The sequence below is a fragment of the Oratosquilla oratoria genome, chromosome 44 (genome assembly GCF_046742065.1).
Source record: "Oratosquilla oratoria isolate Oo_2021 chromosome 44, ASM4674206v1, whole genome shotgun sequence".
Lineage (NCBI taxonomy): Eukaryota > Metazoa > Arthropoda > Malacostraca > Stomatopoda > Squillidae > Oratosquilla > Oratosquilla oratoria.
Genome location: NC_134820.1, coordinates 14,245,307 through 14,268,724, shown reverse-complemented (window position 1 = coordinate 14,268,724; position 23,418 = coordinate 14,245,307). Strand labels below are relative to the sequence as shown.

Below are 23,418 nucleotides of genomic sequence, written 5' to 3'. Positions count from 1 at the left end.
TACAGAAAACGTGTTTATAAATAGTTTTTGTGGATTTTTTGGCAAATATTTATCACTGTTATGTAGTAAGCTGATTTTTTTTCTCTTCTTCTTCTTCTTCTTCTTCTTCTTCTTCTTCTTCTTCTTCTTCTTCTTCTTCTTCTTCTTCTTCTTCTTCTTCTTCTTCTTCTTCTTCTTCTTCTTGGAGGATAGGTGATTGTGGTGTTTCTTATGTTTTGGTAAATATTTTAGTAAGCATCCATCACACCAGTATTACCTGGCCACTTTTTGTATTATACATTTATTATGAAAATTGCCAGTGCAAAATTGCCAGTTCTATACACCTGAATATGTAATAGTGCCTGCCTAACTGTCGAAGTACAACTTCACCTCCTCATACTTCGTTTTGTACACCAGAATCACCTAAATTATGCCCTAAAGGCTGATTTTATACCCCAAGTAACCCCCCAAAAATTGCTGCCAGGGTTGCCAGTTTTGTTAATAAATAAGAAAACTTGAGTGATTTTTATAGCCAATGGATAGGTCCTATTTTTGATGAATTTAATTTGTGGCATACAATGTGTACTGCTGATGCTGTAGGGGTTAAGTTTGTTTATGGTGCCAGCTTGGGTCATATGATCTAGACTGTTCCAGGAGTCTACACAATTATATGAAAAACTGCATTCTTTCTCATCCTTTTGATTATTAGTACAGTGATCCCCCTGTGTTCACCAAGGTTAGGTTCCAAGACCCCTTGGAAATAGTGAAAAATCACGGATAGTGGAAGAACCCTTTAAAAATGCCTTAGAATACCCTTTTTGATTGTGCAAACTTGTTTTAACACTTGTATATTATTTTGTGATGTAGATAAATTTTCATACTCCAATTTTAAACAGCTATTTTTTAAATATAATGATACATACATACATATACCAAGGCTTTTTTCCCCTTACCAGGGAGGTAGCCAAAAAGGACAAGGCATAAAATCATTCCCACCCATTCCATCCCCGAAAACACTCCACACCCCTCCACCCTCCCTTCCATCTTAGGACCTCCTAGATGACGGGTCATCCCTGCACCCTGTCCACTGCCCTGGGTCAGAAGCAGTGTCGCAGGACACAGGATAGTGGAAGAATCCTTTAAAAATGCCTTAGAATATCCTTTTTAATTGTGCAAACTTGTTTTAACACTCTTATGTTATTTTGTGATGTAGATCAATTTTCATACTCCAATTTTAAACAACTATTTTTGAAATATAATGATAAACTCATAAAATTGTAATAAAATAGACCTGTAATCACCAGCAAGAAAAGATTGATTGAATCATATGCCCTAATTGGCTCCTCTCAACTCGCCAGCCAATAGCGTGGCCAGAAGTATTGATGCTAGAGATGCTGGCATCCCATACCACATTCCTCTACCCCCAATTCAAATTGTACATTTCTGCCTGTTGGTGGCTACATTAACAGAATATGGTAGGCTTAGTGTCAGTCCTCACAGCTGATAATTTTCAGATGAGGCATGCCTGAGTGCAGACAGGTGTGTTGATTTTGCAGGAATATTATCACAGGTTTTGAAGACATTGGCATTTTATGAACTTGATCGAATTCATGCATTTGATAAGAATTGTTCTATTTGAATTTGTGTTCTAAATAGTTTTGCCTTTGTAGAGAAGAGAAATGCTTCCTTGGTGTTCATATTAGTCTTTGCTATAAACCATTAGATACTGAAAATGAGTATAGTTTTTCTATGAAAGTGCAAATTATGCACTTTTTTTCTTTTAAGTTTCTGGAAAAACAACGAAGGGCAATATAATACCCATGGCATGAAGACATTCCAAACATGCCGGTAAATCAGGGCATCAATTATTTATGTAATACTGTAATGGATGATGTCATAAATTATATAATAATTACGTTATAATTATCAACCAATCCCAATGCCATCTATTGGAAAAAAAGGCAAATATATATATATATATATATATATATATATATCCATTCATATACCAATGGTGTTTACCCCCTTACAAGGGAGGTAGCCAAAAACAAAGGCTTAAAATCCACTCCTGCCCATTCCATTTTCACGTACTCTTTTCCCACTCCCCCCCTTCACTCCCTCTTAGCATGGCTCCTCTTGGATGACTGGTTATCCCTGCATCTCACCCACTGCCCTGGGTCAGAATCAATGTAGCAAGACACAGTACATCCACAGCAAGACATACATACATACATATACGAAGGCTTTTTCCCCCTTACAAGGGAGGTAGCCAAAAAGGGAAAGGCATAAAAACACTCCCACCCATTTCATCCCTAAATACACTCCACACCCTCCCTCTCATCTGAGCACCTCCTGGATGACGGGTCATCCCTGCACCCTGCCCACCGCCCTGGGTCAGAAGCAGTGTCGCAAGACACAGCACATCCACAGCAAGGCCGCTTCATTTAATCGGTGACCCCCCCCTCTCCGTCCCCCCTTGCATATAAGGAGAGGACGGGGAGAAATCCCTTCGGGCTGCGTCAAAATTTACTCACACATACTACCCCACCCCCCACCCCCCCACCCATTCCTCCTCATGCAATCACAACATCATCCATATACAACCATTCTCCACTCACCTCTGTCTTCCCTCCTCTCCCTTCCTTCCTCAACAGACATTCCCCTCTTCCCCAAAGCCCCCTTCACCCCATCCATCCACCTCATCCTAGGACGTCCCCTCATGTTCACAGCAAGACCACTTCATTTAATCTCTGTTCCCTCATGCCAAAAAAGCGAAGATGGGTAAAAATCCCTTCAGGCTGCATCAAAATATCATTCACACATACTCCCTCACCCCCATCCCCCACACACTCCCTTCCATGCATCACAGCATCACCCATACACAACCATTTTCCACTCACCCTTATTTTCTGTCTTCTCCCTTTCTTCCTCAACAGACATTCCCCTCTTTCCCAATGCCCCTTTTACCCCAACCATCCATCTCATCCTTGGTCACCCCCTCATGTTCACTCCTTCCATCTCTGCCTTCCACACCTCTTTTACTCATTTTTCCTCACTCATTCTATGTATCTAAACCATCCCAATACTCTTTCATCAACCCTATCTCCCAACTCTTTCCACACCTGCTCTCCTCCTCACCTCCTTTTTTCTCACTCTATCCAGCCCAGTAAATAAATTAAGGGAGAGAGACTGGAGGAAGTGGGTAGATTTAGATACTTGGGGGTGAATGTGGTGGGAAAGGGAGGAGTGGAGGTGGAGGAAGAATGTAGATTGAGAGAAGCAAATAAATGCTTTGGGGGATTAAAAAGTGTAATGAGAAATAGACATTTGGGAATGGATCCTAAGAGGAGATAGTATGAAGGGGTGATTGTGCTGACAGCACTGTATCAGACAGAAATATGGAACGTAAGAGAGAAAGAGTTTAAATGTGTTTGAGATGAAAAGACTGAAAAGTATGGTAGGGGTAACTAGGTTGGATAGAGTGAGAAAGGAGAGTGGAGGTGAAAAGTGAGTTGGGAGACAGGGTTGATGAAAGAGTATTGGGATGGTTTGAAGACATGGAAAGAATAAGTGAAGAAAGGTTGGTAAATGAGGTGTGGAAGGCAGAGGTGGATGGAGTGAACATGAGGGGGAGACCATGGATAAGATGGATGGATGGGGTAAGAGTGGCATTGGGAAAGAGGGGAAGTCTGTCGAGGAAGGACAGAAGATGGGGTGAGTGGAGAATGGTTGTATATGAATGATGTTGTGATGCATGAAAGGGAGTGGGTGGTGGATGGGGGCTTGAGTGAGTATGTGTGAATGATATTTTTATGGAGCTCAAAGGGATTTCTCCCTGTCTTCTCGTTTTCTGCATGAGGGTACAGAAGGGGGGTTTGCCAATTAAATGAAGCCACCTTGTTGTGGATGTACTCTCTTGCTGCATTGTTTCTGACCCAGGGCAGTGGGCAAGATACAGGGATGACCTGTCATCCAGGAGGAAACAAGAAAAGAGGGAGGGAGGGATGGTGAATGGGAGTGAAGTATGTAGGGATGAAATAGGTGGGAGTGGATTTATGCCTTTGATTTTGGCTACCTCCCTTGTAAGGGGGAAAAAGCTCTTGGTATATGTATATGTATGTACTTATGAATGTTCTCTTGGATATAGGTTGTATTTCCTTTTTGTAAGTGGTCTGAAGGGAGGTCTTATAATGTTCTCAATAATGTGTTTAGGGAGGTTGACCACATAGTTATGTCGGGATGTTGTATGTTAGTTTGCTGAAGGTGTTGTCTAGTGGGGTTGTTGCTGGAGTTTATTATATTTAAGTTCAGGGCTTGTCTTTTAAGGGTGCATTTTCATGCCTGTGCCAAAATGCACCTAAATTCGAAATGAGGAGTGCTAAAAATTAACACACACCTACAAAAAATCAAAGATCAAATTTCATGTGCCTCAATGAAGCTGAGCATTGCAGTATATTCATTGAGTAAGCCTACCTCATGTAATAATATTTGCATGTTAAAGAAAAAAGACATCTCTTTTTAGTGTGTCATGATTCAATTCCAACAATATGAAAAAAAGGGCTCACCTAGCAGTCACAGAGAAAATTTAGGCAAGTACTTTTTTGCTTGCTTGCATTTTTTTTAGTACAAAAACTGAAGTTGGGGAGTTTTTCAAGTATTTTGCATCCTCTTTGGTCTGATGTATGTGTGTTAAACCAGTTTGAACTTGAGGTCACCTTCCAGTATATGGATTTTTGATAAGTTCTGTTGTGGTGTTCCTGATTTTTTTTTTTTTTTTCTTCTTCTTCTTCTTCCTCTTCTTCTTCATCTTCTTTTATTTTTATTTTATTTTTTCCTTTTTCACTTATTATGTATGCTGTTATGTATTAGTGCTACAAATTCAATTTTGTTGTTTGTTGTCTTCTTCAAGTGTTGTGTTATCAGTGAATGTGGGTAGTATTTTATGTGGTATCAGCTTTGTAGCTTGGATTAATGTTCTGTGAATATTGTATTTGTGTAAGAAGTGAAAGAGCTCCGTTTGTTTGTTTAAGATTCTGTTGATGTATATCTGTAGTGTGTTTTGTGTGTTTTTGTGTCATGAGAAATAGGTATCTGGGGATGGATGTGAAGACTGTACGAAGAGATGATTGTGTCTATGACACTATGTGGGACAGAGACTTGAAATTTGAAGGAAGTAGGAAGTAGAAATTTAAATGTGTTTCAGAAGTATGGTAGGTGCAAGCATGTCAGTTGTTACCCACCCGCGGCCTAGATCCTCTTATACCTTCACTTATTGTAGGATGAGCATACAGAGAGGGATCCCAAGTCTCATCACTCCATTCTACTTAGACACCTTTTACAACACATGAGGGAATTGCTATGGCTGGATTCTTTTTGCCCCCCACCACTGGGTGATCCAGAAGAGATAGTCATAGAAATGGTAAAGGCCAATTTCAAGGAGACAGCATAAATGAGGGACAGTTGTGGTATAAAAACAACATCATTCCTCTATAGATAGAGATTTTATATATAACAGACAAATGATGTATGGCTCTAGTCTGTAGGGATCCCAAAAACAGTCTTTGAAGCATTAGCTACATTTTACCATGCAGTCACTACTGCATGTTACCCCAGTACTTATGATATATTTATTCTCTAGGGAAAACCCAGCCAAAAGAAGAGAGTGCTAAACCAGCTGATCCAGGAAGCCACAAAGTACGTGTTAAATGGATAGCTACAGATGACTGGCCAGGGTATACAGAAGAAGAAATAAATCAGTTATTTTTCAAGGTAAGATGAAAAAATTTTCTTCCACAAGAATAAAACTTAAACCATAAGTTAATCAGAACATATATACTACTTTATCACTGCAATAGCTATAGAAGGGCCTCAAAATTTCATACATGTGAATTTTTGGGTGAATTTATCCTTTTAATGTGTTGCCAGAACTCCATACATAATGTTTATGTGTGGAAAAAGAAATCACTTTGATTATCATGTTTTTTCTGAAGAAAATTCACTCAATTCACTGCCCCAGGCCTCTTCAGCAAGAGACCCATAACTTCCAGATATCTAGCAGCAGACACCAGATTGACCCACAAGTGACTCATGAAAGAGATATTGTGTTGTTGTATGGTTAAGGTTAGAGTAGGACAGTATCAAATGAGGTGTTTTGTGTCATTTGTGTGGTGATTGTACCTGTCTTTCTATATACCAAGGGCTTTTTCTTCCTGAAGGAAGGTAGCCAAGTCGAAAGCATGCACTCACTCCCACTCCCACTGAAAAAAGATAGTTATAGAAAAAAATTGAAAAGGAACAGTTTCCCACACAGAGCGATAAATACATGGAACAAATTAGACAACGAAACAGTATGTGCAAACACTATACAAGATTTTAAGATAAAACTTGATGCGGAGAGATACAAAGACAGGTCACCACGAGCATAGCTCCCCTCCCGTATATTACAACTAGGTAAATAACCCATACCACTCCTACCCACTGCCTCGGTCAGAAGCAATGCAGCAAAACAGTACAGTACTACCTCTCATTAACAGACTAAAAGGGGGGTAACGGGTGTCCGTTGATGTGAATAATCTGTTGTTTTGGAGCGGTTTTTGGGTGGCATAGTGATTGCATGCACTAAACAACAGCACCAAAAACACTGAAAACAGCAAAAACACCGCAAAAACAGCTAATTAACATCCGTTAATGAGAGGTTTCACTGTACATATACAACAAGACCGCTTCACTTAATCGGTGACCTCCCTCTCCATCTCCTCATGTGGAAAATAGAGAAGACAGGGAGAAATCCCTTCTGGCTGCATCAAAGTATCATCCATACACAGCCATTCTCCACTCACCCCTGCATCTACAGATTGCATCTGTAGCCAGGCCTATTCTGTGTTTGTAATGCTTAAAACATAGATGGTTATAGTATGGCTTTTGCTTGTCATAGGGATGATTTCAGTGTAAAGTTAGCCTGAAGGAATTTGGTGGCATAGGGAATTTGGTGGTCAGCCTCAGATTGCTCGCTCTATGATCTGAGTGTGTTTTTGTATAGATGTGTGTTGCTGATGGAAGCTTGTAGATGTTTGAGTATTATATATATATATGTGTGTGTGTGTGTGTAAATATAAATACAGCCAGTCCTCGTTTAATGACCGAGTATCGTTCAGAAGACCCTGTCGTTAAGCGATTTCGTCGCCAAACAAGGACCCATTGAGAGACATACATGTATGAGCATATAAACAAAGATTCAGAAGTAGGTTAAGTGACAAAGTGCTACATGCTAGATTTTTTTATTCAGGCAATGTATATTAATACATTTTGTATGTTTGTTTACTTACTGTCCATCTTACTGTGGTTGTAGGTGCAGGGATACTCGAGGGGACCACATCAATCATTTATTAGGTATAACGTCTAATATACATGGGCACGTCATGTGTCTACAAGTGCAATGAAAGAACTAACTGGGCGTCGCTTCTATGCAGTAAGATTATACAGCTAAGGCCGCTTTCACACGAGCATTTCCGTACGCGCGTTTGGGTGCACCACATTTTAACTTTCAATGGAGTTCAATGGGACCTTTCACACGACGCAGTTTGCGGACGTGCAACACAGCACAAACGCAGTGCCAGCAAGAACGCATCCGTTTTTCCTGACGCACGTGTCCTTGCTGGCTACTAGTGGCAATGAGAGCTTTCACCCGAACGTTCTAGAATGCGCGCACGCAGGTCCCGCTGCCATATCAGTCATCGCTTCCAGTTGGGTGATGTAAGTTACACATCCCGTTCTGGTGTGTAGTTCATTCGAGTATGATATAAAAGTTATGATTTATAGGAAATATGCATAGATATTTGAGCACAGTTGATATACATGCATGCATACATCATGTAGCCTGCTAATATTAATTAATGAAGAACATTTTCAGACTGTTAACTAGAAATCACTAAAAACTTGAGCAAATTTAAGTGTAGACACGCTAGCAGCGTGTTACGGTTACAACTGATGAGTAGCGATCGCATGTGTTTCGGTAGGCGGGAAGATTCGAATGCAGTAAAAGAATATTTTTGACAATTTTTTACTTTTTTTTTAGAAGCCGTCGTAACTCCGAGTCGTCGCTAAACGAGATCGTCGTTAAGCGAGGACTGGCTGTATATATATATATGTGTGTGTGTGTGTGTGTATATGCATACATATACCAATGGCTTTTTCCCCTTTACAAGGGAGGTAGCCAAAAAACAAAAGCATAACATCCATTCCCGCCTATTCCATCCCCACATATTCTACTCCCATTCATGCCCACCCTCCCTCTTATCTTGGCTCCTCCTTGAGCATCTCGCCATTTGCCCTGGGTCAAACAGTGTCGCAAGATACAGCACATCCACAGCAAGACCACTTCATTAAATTGGTGACACCCCCTCTTAGTCCCCTCATGCAGAAATGGAGAAGACAGGGAGAAATCCCTTCGGGCTGCATCAATTTATTTTTCACACATACTCCCTCACCCCCCCATCCCCCACCCACTCCCCCTCATGCATCACAGCATCATCCATACACAACCATTCTCCATTCACCCCTATCTTCTGTCCTCTCCCATCCTTCCTCAACAGACATTCCCCTCTTTCCCAATGCCCCTTTTACCCCATCCATCCATCTCATCCTTGGTCACCCCCTCATGTTCACTCTTTCTACCTCTGCCTTCCACACCTCTTTTACTAATCTTTTTTCACTAAACCATCCCAATACCCTTTCATCAACCCTATCCCTCAACTCCCTTTCCATCCCCGTTCTCCTCCTCACCTTTGTTTTTTACTCTATTCAGGCTAGTAACCCCTATCATACTTCTCAGGCACCTCATCTCAAATACATTCAAACTCCTCTTCTCTTCCTCTCTTATATTCCATGTTTCTGCCCCATACAGTGCTCTTGGCACAATCACTCTTTCATGCAATCTCATCTTAGCATCCATCCCCAAATGTCTATTTCTCATTACACTTTTTAATCCCCCATGGCATTTACTCGCTTCTCTCAATATACATTCTACCTCCACTCCCACTCCTCCCTTTCCTGCCACATTCACATCCAAGTATCTAAAACTATCCACTCCCTCCAGTCTCTCTCCTTTAATACTCACTTCTAGTCTGCTGCTACTTTCTCCCCTTGTACTTTTCATCACCTTACTTTTACCACATTTATCTTCAATTTCTTTCTTTCACACATCTTCCCAGACTCTGACACTAACTTCCTCAAACCCTCCTCTGATCCTGCTACAAGTGCAGTGTTGTCAGCAAACAACAACTGGCTTATCTCCCACTTTTCTCCATTTTCTTTAACTATCTCCAATCCCCAACCCACTACCCTTGCATTTACCTCTCGCACCACCCCATCCATGTATAAATTGAACAGCCAAGGCAACATAACATATCCCTGGCAAAGTCCCACCTTTACTTCAAACCACTCACTCTCTCCATTTCTGATTCTAACACAAGCTCTACTACTCTCATAAAAACTCTTGACTACTCTTAACAGCTTTTCTCCTATCCTATATATTTGCAATACTTCCCATAGTGCCTTCCTTTCTATCCTGTCATAAGCCTTTTCCAAATCCACAAAGACCCAAAAAACATCCTTATTTTTTCCTAAAATTTTCTCACATATCTGTCTTACCACAAAAATCTGATCCACGTAACCCCTACCTATCCTAAACCCACAGTTTCTCACCAATGACCCCCACTGTTCCTCTCCTAATCCTCTCAATCAAGACCCTCCCATAAGCCTTCCCAGCTACACTTAACAACCTGCCCTCTGAAGTTACTACACTCACACTTGTCCCCTTTTCCCTTGTAAAGTAGAACTATACAGGCATTGCTCCAGTCCTCTGGCACTCTAACCTCTCATAAACAAACATTAAATGACCTCACCAGCCAGTTCACCACCACTGTACCTCCTTTTTCTAGACATCCTGCATGACACCCATCCAGCTCAACTGCCTTACCTGCTCTCATCATCTTAACTGCCTTCACCTCATCTTTCCTTATTTCTCCTCCATTTTCCTCACTCATCACGGTCATTATCTTAGCACTTCCCACTGCAGCTACCTCTTCCTCACTATCCTCCTTCACATATAGCAACTCCCTAAAATACTGTGTCCATTTTCCTCATACAGCCTTCTCTTCCATTATCATCTCTCAATCTTATGATAGTGTAGACAGAAAGGCACTGTAGGAGGTTATGCAGATATACAGGATAGGAGGAAAGCTTCTAGGAGCTGTCAAGAGTTTTTATGAGAGTGGTAGAGCTTGTGTCAGGATTAGAAATGGAGAGAGTGAGTGGTTCGAGGTAAAGGTGGGACTTCGTCAAGGATGCGTCATGTCACCCTGGCTGTTCAACTTATACATGGATGGGGTAATGCGAGAGGTAAATGCAAGGGTAGTGGGTCAGAGATTGGAGATGGTTAAAGAAAATGGAGAAAAGTGGGAGGTGAGCCAGCTGTTGTTTGCGGACAACACTGCGCTTGTGGCAGGATCGGAGGAGGGATTGAGGAAGTTGGTGACAGAGTTTGGGAGAGTATGTGATAGAAGAAAGCTAAAGATAAATGTGGGTAAAAGTAAGGTATGAGATGTACAAAGGGTGAAAATGGCAGTAGACTGGAAGTGAGCATTAAGGGAGAGTGACTGGAGGAAGTGGATAGTTTTAGATACTGCAAATGTGGCAGGAAAAGGTGGAGTGGAGGTGGAGGTAGAATGTAAATTGAGAGAAGCGAGTAAATGCCTTGGTGGATTAAAAAGTGTAATGAGGAATAGACATTTGGGAATGGATGCTAAGAGGAGACTATATGAAGGAATGATTAAGCCAACAGCACTGTATGGAGCAGAAACATGGAACATAAGAGAGGAAGAGAGAAGGAGTTTGAATGTGTTTGAGATGAGGTGTCTGAGAAGTATGATGTGGGTTACTAGGCTAGATAGAGTGAGAAATGAGGAGGTGAGGAGAAGAATGGGTGGAAAGGGAGTTGGGAGATAGGGTTGATGAAAGAGTATTAGGATGGTTTGGACACATGGAAAGAATGAGTGAAGAAAGACTAGTAAAAGAGGTATGGAAGGCAGATGTGAAGGGAGTGAACATGAGGGGACATCCTAGGATGAGGTGGATGGATGGGGTGAAGGGGGCTTTGGGGAAGAGGGGAATGTCTGTTGAGGAAGGACGGGAGAGGACAGAAGACAGGGGTGAATGGAGAATGGGTTGTATATGGATGAGGTGGAATGGGTGGGAGGATGGGGGTGAGGTAGTATGTGTGAGCAAAATTTGACGCAGCCCAAAGGGATTTCTCCCCATCTTCTCCTTTTATGCATGGGGGGACGGAGCGGGGGGTCACCGATTTAATGAAGCGGCCTTGCTGTGGATGTGCTGTGTCTTGCGACACTGCTTCTGACCCAGGGCAGTGGACAAGGTGCAGGGATGACCCGTCATCCAGGAGGTGCCAATAAGAGGGAGGGTGGGGGTTGTGGAGTGTATTCAGGGATGGAATGGGTGGGAATGATTTTATGCTTTTTCCCTTTTGGCTACCTCCCTTGTAAGAGGGAAAAAGCCTTGGTATATGTATGTATGTAATCTGCACCTTTTACCTTTTCTTCTCTACTTGATTTGCTTCCTTTTCCTCTCTTAATTTCCTTCCAAAACATCTTATTCCTTTCAAATTTTTTTTGTACTCTTACCCCATTTCACATCTGCTCTCCTCTTTGCCTCCTTTATCTTATGCTGCTTTACTTCTCTTCTCTTTTCTTTGTACCTCTCATATGATTCTCTTATCCTATTTTGTAACCAATCTGTGAAAGCTCACTTCTACAACCCTCTTTGCTTCCTCATCCCACCACTCACTACCCTTCCCTCTATTTCTTCCCATCCTCCTTGTTCCACACACCATCTTTGCACACCTTGTGACTCCCTCCTTGGATCATCCCCATTCGTCGTCCATTCCTAGTTCTACTCTATTCTTCACTCACACTTTTCTCTCTGCTTCTTATTGTACTCCTTTTCTTTCTCATTTAAGCAGTTCACTTTAAGTACCTCCCTACCTTCTTCCTTTTCCTTTCTCCATCTATCCTCCACTCTCAACTTCCACCAAAAATTTATCTGATATTCCCCCACTCTCTCCCCTTAGAACATGTACATCCTTATCTCTTCCTTCTATACTCCTGGTTTACCATTATATAGTCCATTAATGCTCTATCTACCACCCTTCCATCCATTACCCTCTCCCATCTGTACTTATGCTTGACTTCTTAAACACTGTATTTGCTATCCTCAACTCTCATTCTAGACACATCTCCACCATCAACTCCCCACTACAATTTTTTCCTGAAACTCCACACTTCCCAACCACTCCATCTATTGGTTCATTTCCTACCCTAGCATTAAAGTCTCCCTATACCACTTCATTGACATTTCTCCCCAATCCCTCTATGCACTCATTTAAATCTATCCAAAAAGCCTCCCTTTCTTCTACACTCTTCTCACTACCAGGCCATGCACTTACAAAAATCCACATCTCCCTTCCCAGTTTCACCTTCATCCACATTAACCTTGAAGAAACCTTTCACTCCACCACTCGCATACCTATCCCTTCACTTACTAGTATAGCCATCCCTTCTCCCCTTTGTCCTCTCTTCACTCCTGAGATCCTCCCAACTACACTCCCAAGCTCAAACTCGCCCCTCCCTTTCAACTTAATTTCACTCAGTGCCAACACATCCATCTTCTCACAAACATACTACCTATCTCTTCCTTTTTACTCTTATCTGTACCACATCCATGCACATTAAAAGACCCAGACCTTATGCAACACTGCTTCTGACCCAGGACAGTGGGCAAGATGCAGGAATGACCTGTCATCCAGGAGGAGCCAAGATAAGAGGAAGGGAGGGGGGTAGATGGGAGTGGAGTATGTGGGAATGGAATGGGTGGGAGTGGATTTTATGCCTTTGTTTTTTGGTTACTTCCCTTGTTAGGGGGAAAAAGCCTGAATTGAATTGAATTGAATTTTATTCGGATACAATCATACATACAATAAGTACAATACATACAAGACTCAATATTATACACAGTATATATAATTGTACATCCGAGGATGGCACAGAAAGTCAAAAGACTTATTTCCACTGTGGTCCTCATATTACAATTAGGAAAGGATTATCATAGAAAAGCTAGGTTATACGAAGTGTAAATTAGGATTAAAAGAAGTGTAAATTAAACATATAAACTATTTTCTTCAGAGAGAACAGTGTCTAAAAGATAACATTTAACTGATTTTTTAAAACTACTTATAGATACAATTGATTGAATGTTGGTCGGTAAAGAGTTCCAAGCAATAGCACCAGTGTATTTGAAAGTACTTTTCCCTAACGAACTATTAAACCTAGGTACAATGACAGATGACCTACTAGAACGAGTTCTCAGGGAACGAGCATTTCTGACAAGTGTAAACGTATCTGACAAATAACTGGGACAAGAGTCGTTCACAATTTGGTGAACATGATTAAGCTTTAACTGAGCAACACGTTTCTCAACAGGTAACCAATTTAACAGTTTAAAATGCGTATAATCTAGATGAGTACGTGGATGAATTTTCAAAACGGTCAAGATTAGTTTGTTTTGACATATTTGAAGATTACTCTTTAGATTTTTTAGATAGGTTGCTATACCAGGAAGAACAAGCATAGTCAATATGACACTGAACCAGGGCTGAAGCTAGTAACTTCATTGTCTCTACATCTAGGTATTTTTGTATTCTTGCCAAAAATTTTGTTCTGGAGCTGACCCTTTTAATTATTTTTTGTGCCATAACTTCTCCCGACACATTTTGATCAATTTCTGTTCCAAGATATTTGACAACAGACCTAGGTTGAATACTAGTATCATTACATTGGATATTGAAGTTGGGAGCATTTTTGAGTTTTTGATTGGAGCCAAAGAGAATGGATTCTGTTTTACCTAGATGTAGAGACAAGTTGTTATCCAACAACCACTTGCTGACATTCAATAACTCTTCACTGAGTAACGTCTCAATCCTATTTACATCTTTGCCAGAAACTAGTAAGGCTGAATCATCGGCATACAACAGCAGTTTACAGTTCACAGCAGCTTTCATGTCATTCACATACAAAAGAAACAACAGCGGACCTAAAATGCTACCCTGTGGGACACCACATGTTATTTTTGCTGCTTTTGATGTTGAACCATTTACATTCACAATCTGTTCTCGACCTGTTAGATAAGACCTCATCCAATTAACAACATCTGATTTGAAGCCTAACGCTTGTAGTTTGATAGAATGTCATGATTTACAGTATCAAAGGCTTTCTGGAGATCTAGCATAACCATTCCACAGTAATTACCTCTGTCAATTTCACCTTTGATGTAATCAGTTAAATTGATCAAACATGCATCAGTAGAATATGATTTTCGAAAGCCTGATTGTAAATCATAGAACAAGTTATTGCTTTGAATGTATTCATAAACCTGGTATATGTATGTATGTATTTATTTAATTTTATTCTATATATTTTTTAATCCTCTTAAAAGTAATTGTAAGTTATTCTTTTTCAGTGGGGTAAGATTAATGCCTTGGTTGTGAGTCAGAAAGGGAAGAAAGGAACTGCACTTCTAGACTACGACACTAAACTGGGAGCGGTAAGTAGTGTGTGCATTTTGAAACCTCTCAATTTAAGGCCCAGTGTTCAGAACAAACCCATAATAGTTGTACATACATTGAAAGAGTTAGTTCTTTTGGATAGCATCCCCAAAGCTAAATACATGTGATTGTGTGTGTTTGGTGTGTATGTATATTTATGTATGCATATATACTGTAAATATATATACAGTGGAACCTCACTTAATGAGTATAATTCATTCCCGAATCTTACTTGTAATGCGAACCACTTGATAAGTGAAACAATTTTTCCCATAGGAATAAATGTAAAATACGATAATGCATCTCGCTTAAGAAAAAATACCCCAAAATAATTTGTAATATCTAAAATAGTTTTTTAAATTATTAACACATTAAAAGATTTTAATGTAGCCTACAATAAATGAACCTGGGAAAAAATAATTAGTAAAATTAAATGAAAATAAACCCAAACACTGTTGCAATTTATGAAAAAATGAAGGTAGCTCCTGGCACAAGGGAGACAGAGATGACAGGGGGAGGATTATTGAGGTGAAGGAGGAAAATCTTCCACCAAGGAGATTCCTTTTCATTTGCTGCTATAATAATCTCGACTGATTCACTAGCTTTAGATATTTTAGAAACAGTAACACAACTGCCACTTCCTTTAGAATCCCTTTCACCTGGAATAAATTAGACAATGAAACAGTGTATGCAAACACTATTCAAGATTTCAAGAAAAAACTTGATGCTGAGAGATACAAAGACAAGTCACCATGAGCTTAGCTCTCTTCCTGTATAATGCAACTAGGTAAATACTAGAAAGCTGTCTATAGACATTTGTTTTTGTGTACACTTCAAAATTTGGCAAAAATTCAGCAGAGTGTCATTGCTAAATAAATTTGTATTGTCCATAGTCATTACCATATTAGGATGATACTTCTCAATGTACGATGATGCAGTTTCCCATGCTTTAAGACTCTTTTATTGCACTGGAAGGTTATTGCTCTGCTGAGGCTGTTACCTCCTCCACTCCTGACGAAAGCTACACCACAACTTTTTGCTGTGAAACAGAATGCAACTCAATAAGGTCTTTGGTGGTCAAGTCCTGCATATGCTCTTCCACAAGCTCGTCGTTGTCGTTGTTATCCACCTCCAGCCATCCTTGGTCAAAGAAACCTTCAACCTACTAAGGTTGAAAGTGACATTTGACTATTTGGATGAGGAAATGGTCAAGAAAATATTAGTTACACTGATAAGACCAACATTGGTGTATGCTGTGACACTATGGATACCCAGTACTAAAAAGAATATAAAGAAATTAGAAAGAATACAAAGATGGCACCAACACTCTCCAAATTGACATACGAACAAAGATTGTCCAAATTGGAACTACCAACTCTGGAACAAAGAAGAGAAAGAGGAGATCTACTGACTATAGAATCATGAAAGGAATGGAAATCCTAGATAGAGATGATTTATTAAAGTGGGACAACAGAAAAACAAGAGGACATGAAAAGAAACTCAAAAAGGATAATTATAGAAGAGATCTGAAAAAGAATAGCTTCCCACACAGAGTGGTGGATACCTGGAATAAATTAGATAAGGCAACAGTGTGTGCAAATACTATTCAAGAATTTAAGAACAAACTTGATGCTGAAAGATACAAAGACGGGTCACTACGAGCATAGCTCCCTTCCCGTATAATACAACTAGGTAAATAAGGCTCCACAGGCATATTCAAATCCCTCAAAGTCGTATTCAACAATGCTGTCCAGCCAAAGCTTCTTCCAAACCGAAATAAGGGTTCTCTTGGTGACCCCCTCCCATGCCTTGTCAATTGTCTTGAGGCAGGCAACGATGTGGAAGTGGTCTTTCCAAAACTTTCTGATAGTGAGATTGGTCCCGTCAGTCACCTCAAAACAACACTCAAAGAGTGCTTTAGTGTAGAGCTTCTTAAAGTTTGAGATGACCTGCTGGTCCATGGGCTGGAGTAAAGGAGTGGTGTTGGGAGGCAGGAACTGGATCTTGATGAATTGAAATTCATCAAGGAGGTCATCTTCTAGACCTGGAGGATGGGCAGGAGCACTGTCCATAACAAGCAAGACATGAAGTGACATATTCATCTCAAGGAAATACTTTTTTCTCGCAAAAGGACCAAACACCTCACGGATTCAATTGGTAAAAAGGTCATGTGTCACCCAAGCATTGCTGTTGAACTTCCACATCACATTTAGCCTGTTCTTAAGGACTTTACACTTCTTGAAGACATGTGGATTTTCTGAATGGTTAACGAGCAGCGGTTTCACTTTCAAATTGCTGCTTGCATTTGCACAAAACAACAGCGTGAGATGGTTTTTAGTTGGCATGTCGCCGGGCAATGCCTTCTCATCTGCTGTTGTATAACTTCACTTCAGCATCTTTTTCCAGAAAAGGCCTGTCTCATCACAATTAAAAATCTGCTGCAAGAGGTAACCCACAGAACCCACAAGCTTCTGAAGGTCACCAATCTGCTGCCTTTGTGTCAGAGCTTGCTGCTTCGCCATGCCTCACAATGCCGTGGATCCTGGTTCTTCTTTTAAACTTCTCGAACCACCCACAGCTTGCGTTGAATGCTTCTTGTTTGTTCGTTGATGCTCCTTGCATTTTCTTAATGAGGTTGGTGAAAATTACTTGCGCCTTCTCACAAATGATACAAAGAGCAATTACAAAATTGGCACCAACACTCTCAGAACTATCATATGAAGAGAGACTAGCAAAACTTGAGCTACAGACATTAGAGCAAAGAAGAGAGGAGATTTGATAACTATTTATAGAATCATGAAAGGCATAGAAACTATTGATAGAGAGGATCTAATAAAATGGGATAGTAGAAATACAAGAGGACACAGAAAGAAAATCATGAAAGACAGTTATAGAAGAGATACGAAAAAGAACAGCTTTCCCCACAGAGTAATAGACATTTGGAATAAGTTAGATAAGAAATTGGTGTGTGCAAAAACAATACACGAATTTAAAAACATACATACATATACCAAGGCTTTTTCCTCCTTAGAAGGGAGGTAGCCAAAAAGGAAAGGCATAAAATCATTCCCACCCATTCCATCCCTGAATACCCTCCACCCTCCCTCTTATCTTAGCACCTCCTGGATGACGGGTCATCCCTGCACCTTGTCCACTGCTCTGGGTCAGAGGCAGTGTCACAAGACACAGCACATCCACAGCAAGGCCCCTTCATTATATCGGCAACCCCACCTCTCCATCCCCCCATGCATAAAAGGAGATGGGGAGAAGTCCCCTCGGGCTGCGTCAAATTTTGATCACACATACTACCTCACCCCCCATCCCCCCACCCACTCCACCTCATACACCACAATATACAATCATTCTCCATTCACCCCTGTCTTCTGTCCTCTCCCGTCCTTCCTCAACAGACATTCCCCTCTTCCACAAAGCCCCCTTCACCCCATCCATCCACCTTATCTAGGACGTCCCCTCATGTTCACTCCTTCCACCTCTGCCTTCCATACCTCTTTTACTAGTCTTTTTCTCATTATTTCTTTCCATGTGTCCAAATAATCCCAATACTCTTTCATCAACACTATCTCTCAACTCCCTTTCCACCCCTGTTCTCCTCCTCAACTCCTCATTTCTTACTCTATCTAGCCTAGTAACCCCCATCATACTTCTCAGACACCTCATCTCAAATACATTAAAACTCCTTCTCTCTTCCTCTCTTATGTTCCATGTTACTGCCCCATACAGTGCTGTTGGCACAATCTCTCCTTCATACAGTCTCCTCTTAGCATCCATTCCCAAATGTGTATACCTCATTACACTTTTTAATCCACCAAGGTATTTACTCGCTTCTCTCAATCTACATTCTACCTCCACCTCCACTCCACCTTTCCTGCCCTGGGTCAGAAGCAGTGCCACAAGACATAAATAAATAATTTGTGCCATATTTTATCATTTCTGTAATTTTTAAAGCATTTAGCCACATCCATATCAAGATAATACAGATTTGATATACTGCTGACAAATAGACGTGATCTTCATGATGCCATTAAGTGCCTCATAGTTCATGTTGTTGGTCAAAGCATATCCAGGTCATATTGGAGATTTTAATTAATATCTTAATTTTGACATAGCCACATGGTTTCAAATTTGCAGATATGATAAGATAAGGTACAATATTAAAAGGAAAAAATTGGACATAATGGGAGTGTACCAACTTCATAGCAGAAAGACTTCAGATAATTTGAAACAATAAAATTTCAGAATTGAAAAGTTTATGCAGTGGTGTCACTCAAGGTATACTTTCATCTTTACTGTTCAATTTCTTCGTGAACCAAGAACCAAAACTAAATACCAATTTTCTCTCATCAATCAATCTGTTGCTCCTGGTCTCTTATAGAAGGCCCGTGTTCATCAGGTAACCTACAATGGCCAATGGATGGGGCAACATGTAATTTAGGGGAGATATTTTGTGTTGTTGATGAGTGATTGTGGGGCATTGTAGTATAAATTGTTCTGTGTCTGCTTTGTGGTGGTTGCATCTGGAACAGTTAGAATCTGTGGCCAGGCATATTCACTGTTGGTGCTGTTTCAGTCCTGGATGGTGTCCAAAATGCAAGTATACCAGTGTGGTTCTTACTAGATATGGGAAGGTTTTTCAGTGGGGGTTGTCGGTGGAGTATTGAGTTTAGTGGTGTGTCTTAAAGGGCTTGTTTAGTAATCTGAGTGTGTTTATGTTTTTGTTTTGTGTGGATCAAGTGGTAGGTTGTTATGAATGTTATAAATAATGTACTGCTGGTGTATATTTTTTGTTGGTTCTGCTTGAAATATATAGTGTAATAGGTGTGGGGTGTTAAGGATTCTGGCACAGAAATATGTTCCTGTCCTTTCATTTAGTGTTCTTTGGGAAAGATTTTGGTTTCCCTATGCGAATATCCAATTGGGGTGTTTTTGGTGCATCCTATTATTATAGTTGTTTGTGTTAATCTTGCTGATTGATGGGACCATCCTCTGGAGGCATAGTCAAGGGTGGTTCTTAAAGTTTCTTTTTGTTGGTGGCTATCCCTCATGTGGGATTTAATTTTTTCCTGTAGCCTCTGGGAATGTTTCTTGGTTGTCTTGTGGATGATTGTTACTATTTCATTCAGTGCTTTATCTGTGGTATTGGTGTATTTTAAAAGTACTAACTTTTTCCCTATATCTTCTGAGTTCTCTTGGCAGTTTGTGTTTTGGTGATATGTAGATGTTCTCTTGCAAGCGGGTGGAACTTTCTCTTCTAGTTCTATGATAATCTTTATTGGAAGTTGATCAGATGGAAGATCCTTTTATGCCCCCCCCCCTTTTTTTAAGGGTGAATGAGCACATTATATCAGGGAATGTTGGTTGTTGATTATGTTGGGTAGGTTGTCTAGTGAGGACATTGCTGGAGTTAGCTCTGTTTAAATTGAGGAGTTGTTCAAGTATTTTGTCTTCTTTGATCAGTAGTTTGTGTGTTAAGCCAGACTGAATTATGTGCATTTAGATCACCTGCCAGTATGTGGCTTGTTGATGAGTTGAGAAACAACCACTACAGTATACAAACAATATATACACTCAGTGATGAATTATGCAAACCCTGCATGGATCCCTAACCTCACTAAGACACACCACAACACCTGACAGACTAAACAGAACAAAGCTCTAAAGACAATTACAGGCTGCACAAATACAATACATCTATGCCATAAAACAAAAGTTTTCAAAGTCAAGGATCACCACAACATAGAGAGGCACACAAGCACTTGTGGCAGCCTCCACAAACACAGCCCACCCACTACACAACATGGCAGAACACCCACACATGCTGAGAAGCATTAAAACAATACCCAAATACCCATATCACACACAAATACTCTCTTCTCTTCCTCTGCAACCACCAGATACCCACCTGCAGAAGCATATTCATTAGCATATCACTCACTGCTCAATCAACAGACTCAAAGGCAACACACTGCTGCATGCCTGACCCCCTGACATTCCCTTTGAATCCTCATTTCCCCAAGAGGACAAAGTCTGCCTGGCCAGGCTGCAGTGTAGCCGCCATCCACCCCATCTAAGTTACCAGAGGCAACTGGATGACTGCATTGCAGATAATGTCTAGGATGTAACACTTCACCCCATACTTTACAATATATTAAGAAAGACTGCATTGTGATACATTGTTCCATCCATGGCATTCCTCAGGGAGACAGGACTGCTTGACCATACAGTCTAGGGAACAACAACAACAACACAGCATTCCTTCCTTCACTAGCTTGTGGACCAGTCCAATGGTTGTTACCAATTACCTTAGAGCAATGTGTCTCTTGCAAGAGATGACTTTGATTGTTGCCTTAAGTTTCACTTAGTGGAAAATCCACAGCCCCTCAACAGCTGGCAATGGTCCATGGGTCTTTCCAAAGGTCTTGAAAGGAAGAAACTTTGGACTGTTGTCTGTTACATCGATGTGGGACTGTTTCTACATCACTAGTTGACTGTAGGAGGGGAGCAGTTGGTGGTTGTCAGTTCTCCATGTAGTAAAAGGTGTAAGAAATTTAAAGTTGAGAGAGTTTTTGGGCCCAATTTAAAGACTAAGCATCAGCCCCTCAGGGCTGTACCTGTGATGGAGGTGAGGGGGTTGATGGGTTTTAAGAATGGGCAACTTTGCTGTCCATTTTCCAAGACCACCTTAAGCAGGTACCCATCATTGGTTCCTCATGCAAGAGAAATCTAGTGTAATGGATTGATTGAGTGATTATTAACTATACACACAGTTCCTAAATATTAAATCCTGTTTCTTTTCCTCTATCTTTTCCTGTATCATAAGAAAAAAAAATTATTTGATGTTCTCTTCTGTCCCTGTGCTTTGGATATTTACCCTAATTGATTCTTACTTTGTTCACTGATAGGACATGGCTGTCCAGTTTGAAAAAGGAAAAATTGAACATCCTGTTGAGGTAAGTCACTATGAGAAGAAAGAAGTTCAAGAGAAGTCAAAGAAAGAAAAGAAGGCCCCTTCAAAACCCTGCTATGATTTTGAATCAGTGGCAGAAATGAATAGAAGAAGGGAAAAAGAACGGAAACGTCTCATTGACGAGATGATTAAAGGAGACTAAAAAATAAAAAATTGCACCTGGAAGCACCTGTGCTTAATGTCACAGAACTCCAAGTTGGAGAAAACTACCACTTCTCTTGCCCTGACCAGGCATGTAGCACTGTTGGCTGGTTTAGATTCCTAAGCTGAGCCTAAGATCTTACCTAAGATATTTTTAGGTCTAGCAGTTGGTGACTTTCAAGAAACAGTACTACAGTGTTCCTATGACGGAGACCATGAGGTTACAAATATATTAGCGTAGATATTTAATAAAGTATGTTTTCAATTATTTTGTTTTTCTAACCACAAATTACAAATTAGTGAATGGTGGGATGGTAAAAGAGTAAAAAAATTATATATATTTGAAAGTGGAGGCAATATTTGTTGTTGCTAAGTAATTTATATTTATTAGATGACAAACCCTTCTCTACAGACCCCAAATCAGACATCCAGATCTGGGTATCTCCAACTGCATGGAATAAGGAAAGAAGCCTTTTACTTCTTCACCCAAGTTCAGTAGACCCAGGCCTACAATACCATATAGTTGTACCACACTTTAGTGACCCCTAGTTGGAGTTATTAAAGGAAGTGAAGTTAAGAGTTAAACATTGTACTGCATACTATTGAAATATTAGTTCCCCTTGTGTGTTTGTGACCCCTGCAACAACTGCATTTATTCTGAGTGCAAATCGCCTCTTTGTTGTATTCTACACAAGAGGAGACCAATGATGAATGTCAGAGAGAATCATCTCCCTGTCACCCATTTTCAGAACCAATCAACATCGTCACTTCCAACTGAAGTGCAGCTATAAGGGATAACAGTCTCCAAACTGGGCCCAAAATATCTCTATACTATTGAGTTTGTATTTCCCCCACTTTTCTACATAAGGAGAGCTGACAGTCTCTAATTGCTACCCCCTCATACTACTTCCAGCAGGTGTCATAGAAAGTCCTACACAAATACAAAACAATGTCTAATATTTCTTCCCGTAGAAATGTGTGAGTTGTACAAGGGTCATTGCCAGCTGTTGTGGGTGTATCCAGTTGAGGATGATAGTTTGGGGAGGTGAATAAAACCCAGTTTTTTTGTATGTTGATATATGTATGTATGTATGTAGGCTAGATAGAGTGAGAAATGAGGAGGTGAGGAGGAGAACAGGGGTGAAAAAGGATTTGGGAGAGAGGGTTGATGAAAGAATATTAGGATGGTTTGGACACATGGAAAGAATGAGTGAAGAAAGACTAGTAAAGGAGGTATGGAAGGCAGATGTGGAGGGAGTGAACATGAGGGGACGTCCTAGGATGAGGTGGATGGATGGGGTGAAGGGGGCTTTGGGGAAGAGGGGAATGTCTGTTGAGGAAGGAAGGGAGAGGACGGAAGACAGAGGTGAGTGGAGAATGGTTGTATATGGATGATGTTGTGACTGCATGAGGAGGAATGGGCGGGGGGGTGGGGTAATATGTGTGAGTAAATTTTGACGCAGCCCGAAGGGATTTCTCCCCGTCCTCTCCTTATATGCAAAGGGGGACGGAGAGGGGGGGTCGCCGATTAAATGAAGCGGCCTTGCTGTGGATGTACTGTGTCTTGCGACACTGCTTCTGACCCAGGGCGGTGGGCAGGGTTCAGGGATGACCCGTCATCCAGGAGGTGCTCAGATGAGAG

General features: G+C 40.7%; 1 protein-coding gene across 2 annotated transcripts in view; it reads left to right on the top strand.

Annotated features, from left to right (window-relative positions):
• The window catches only part of LOC143022405 (dnaJ homolog subfamily C member 17-like), a 60,258-nt gene extending 38,225 nt beyond the window's left edge, over positions 1 to 22,033 (top strand). For both annotated transcript variants that reach the window (XM_076180575.1, XM_076180574.1), the window contains 3 exons: positions 5,618 to 5,748; positions 14,566 to 14,649; positions 21,571 to 22,033. In XM_076180575.1, coding sequence (XP_076036690.1) covers positions 5,618 to 5,748; positions 14,566 to 14,649; positions 21,571 to 21,777 — 422 coding nt within the window. In that variant the 3' untranslated portion in view covers positions 21,778 to 22,033. The remainder of the gene's footprint in view (positions 1 to 5,617; positions 5,749 to 14,565; positions 14,650 to 21,570) is intronic.
• Positions 22,034 to 23,418: the final 1,385 nt, after the last annotated feature.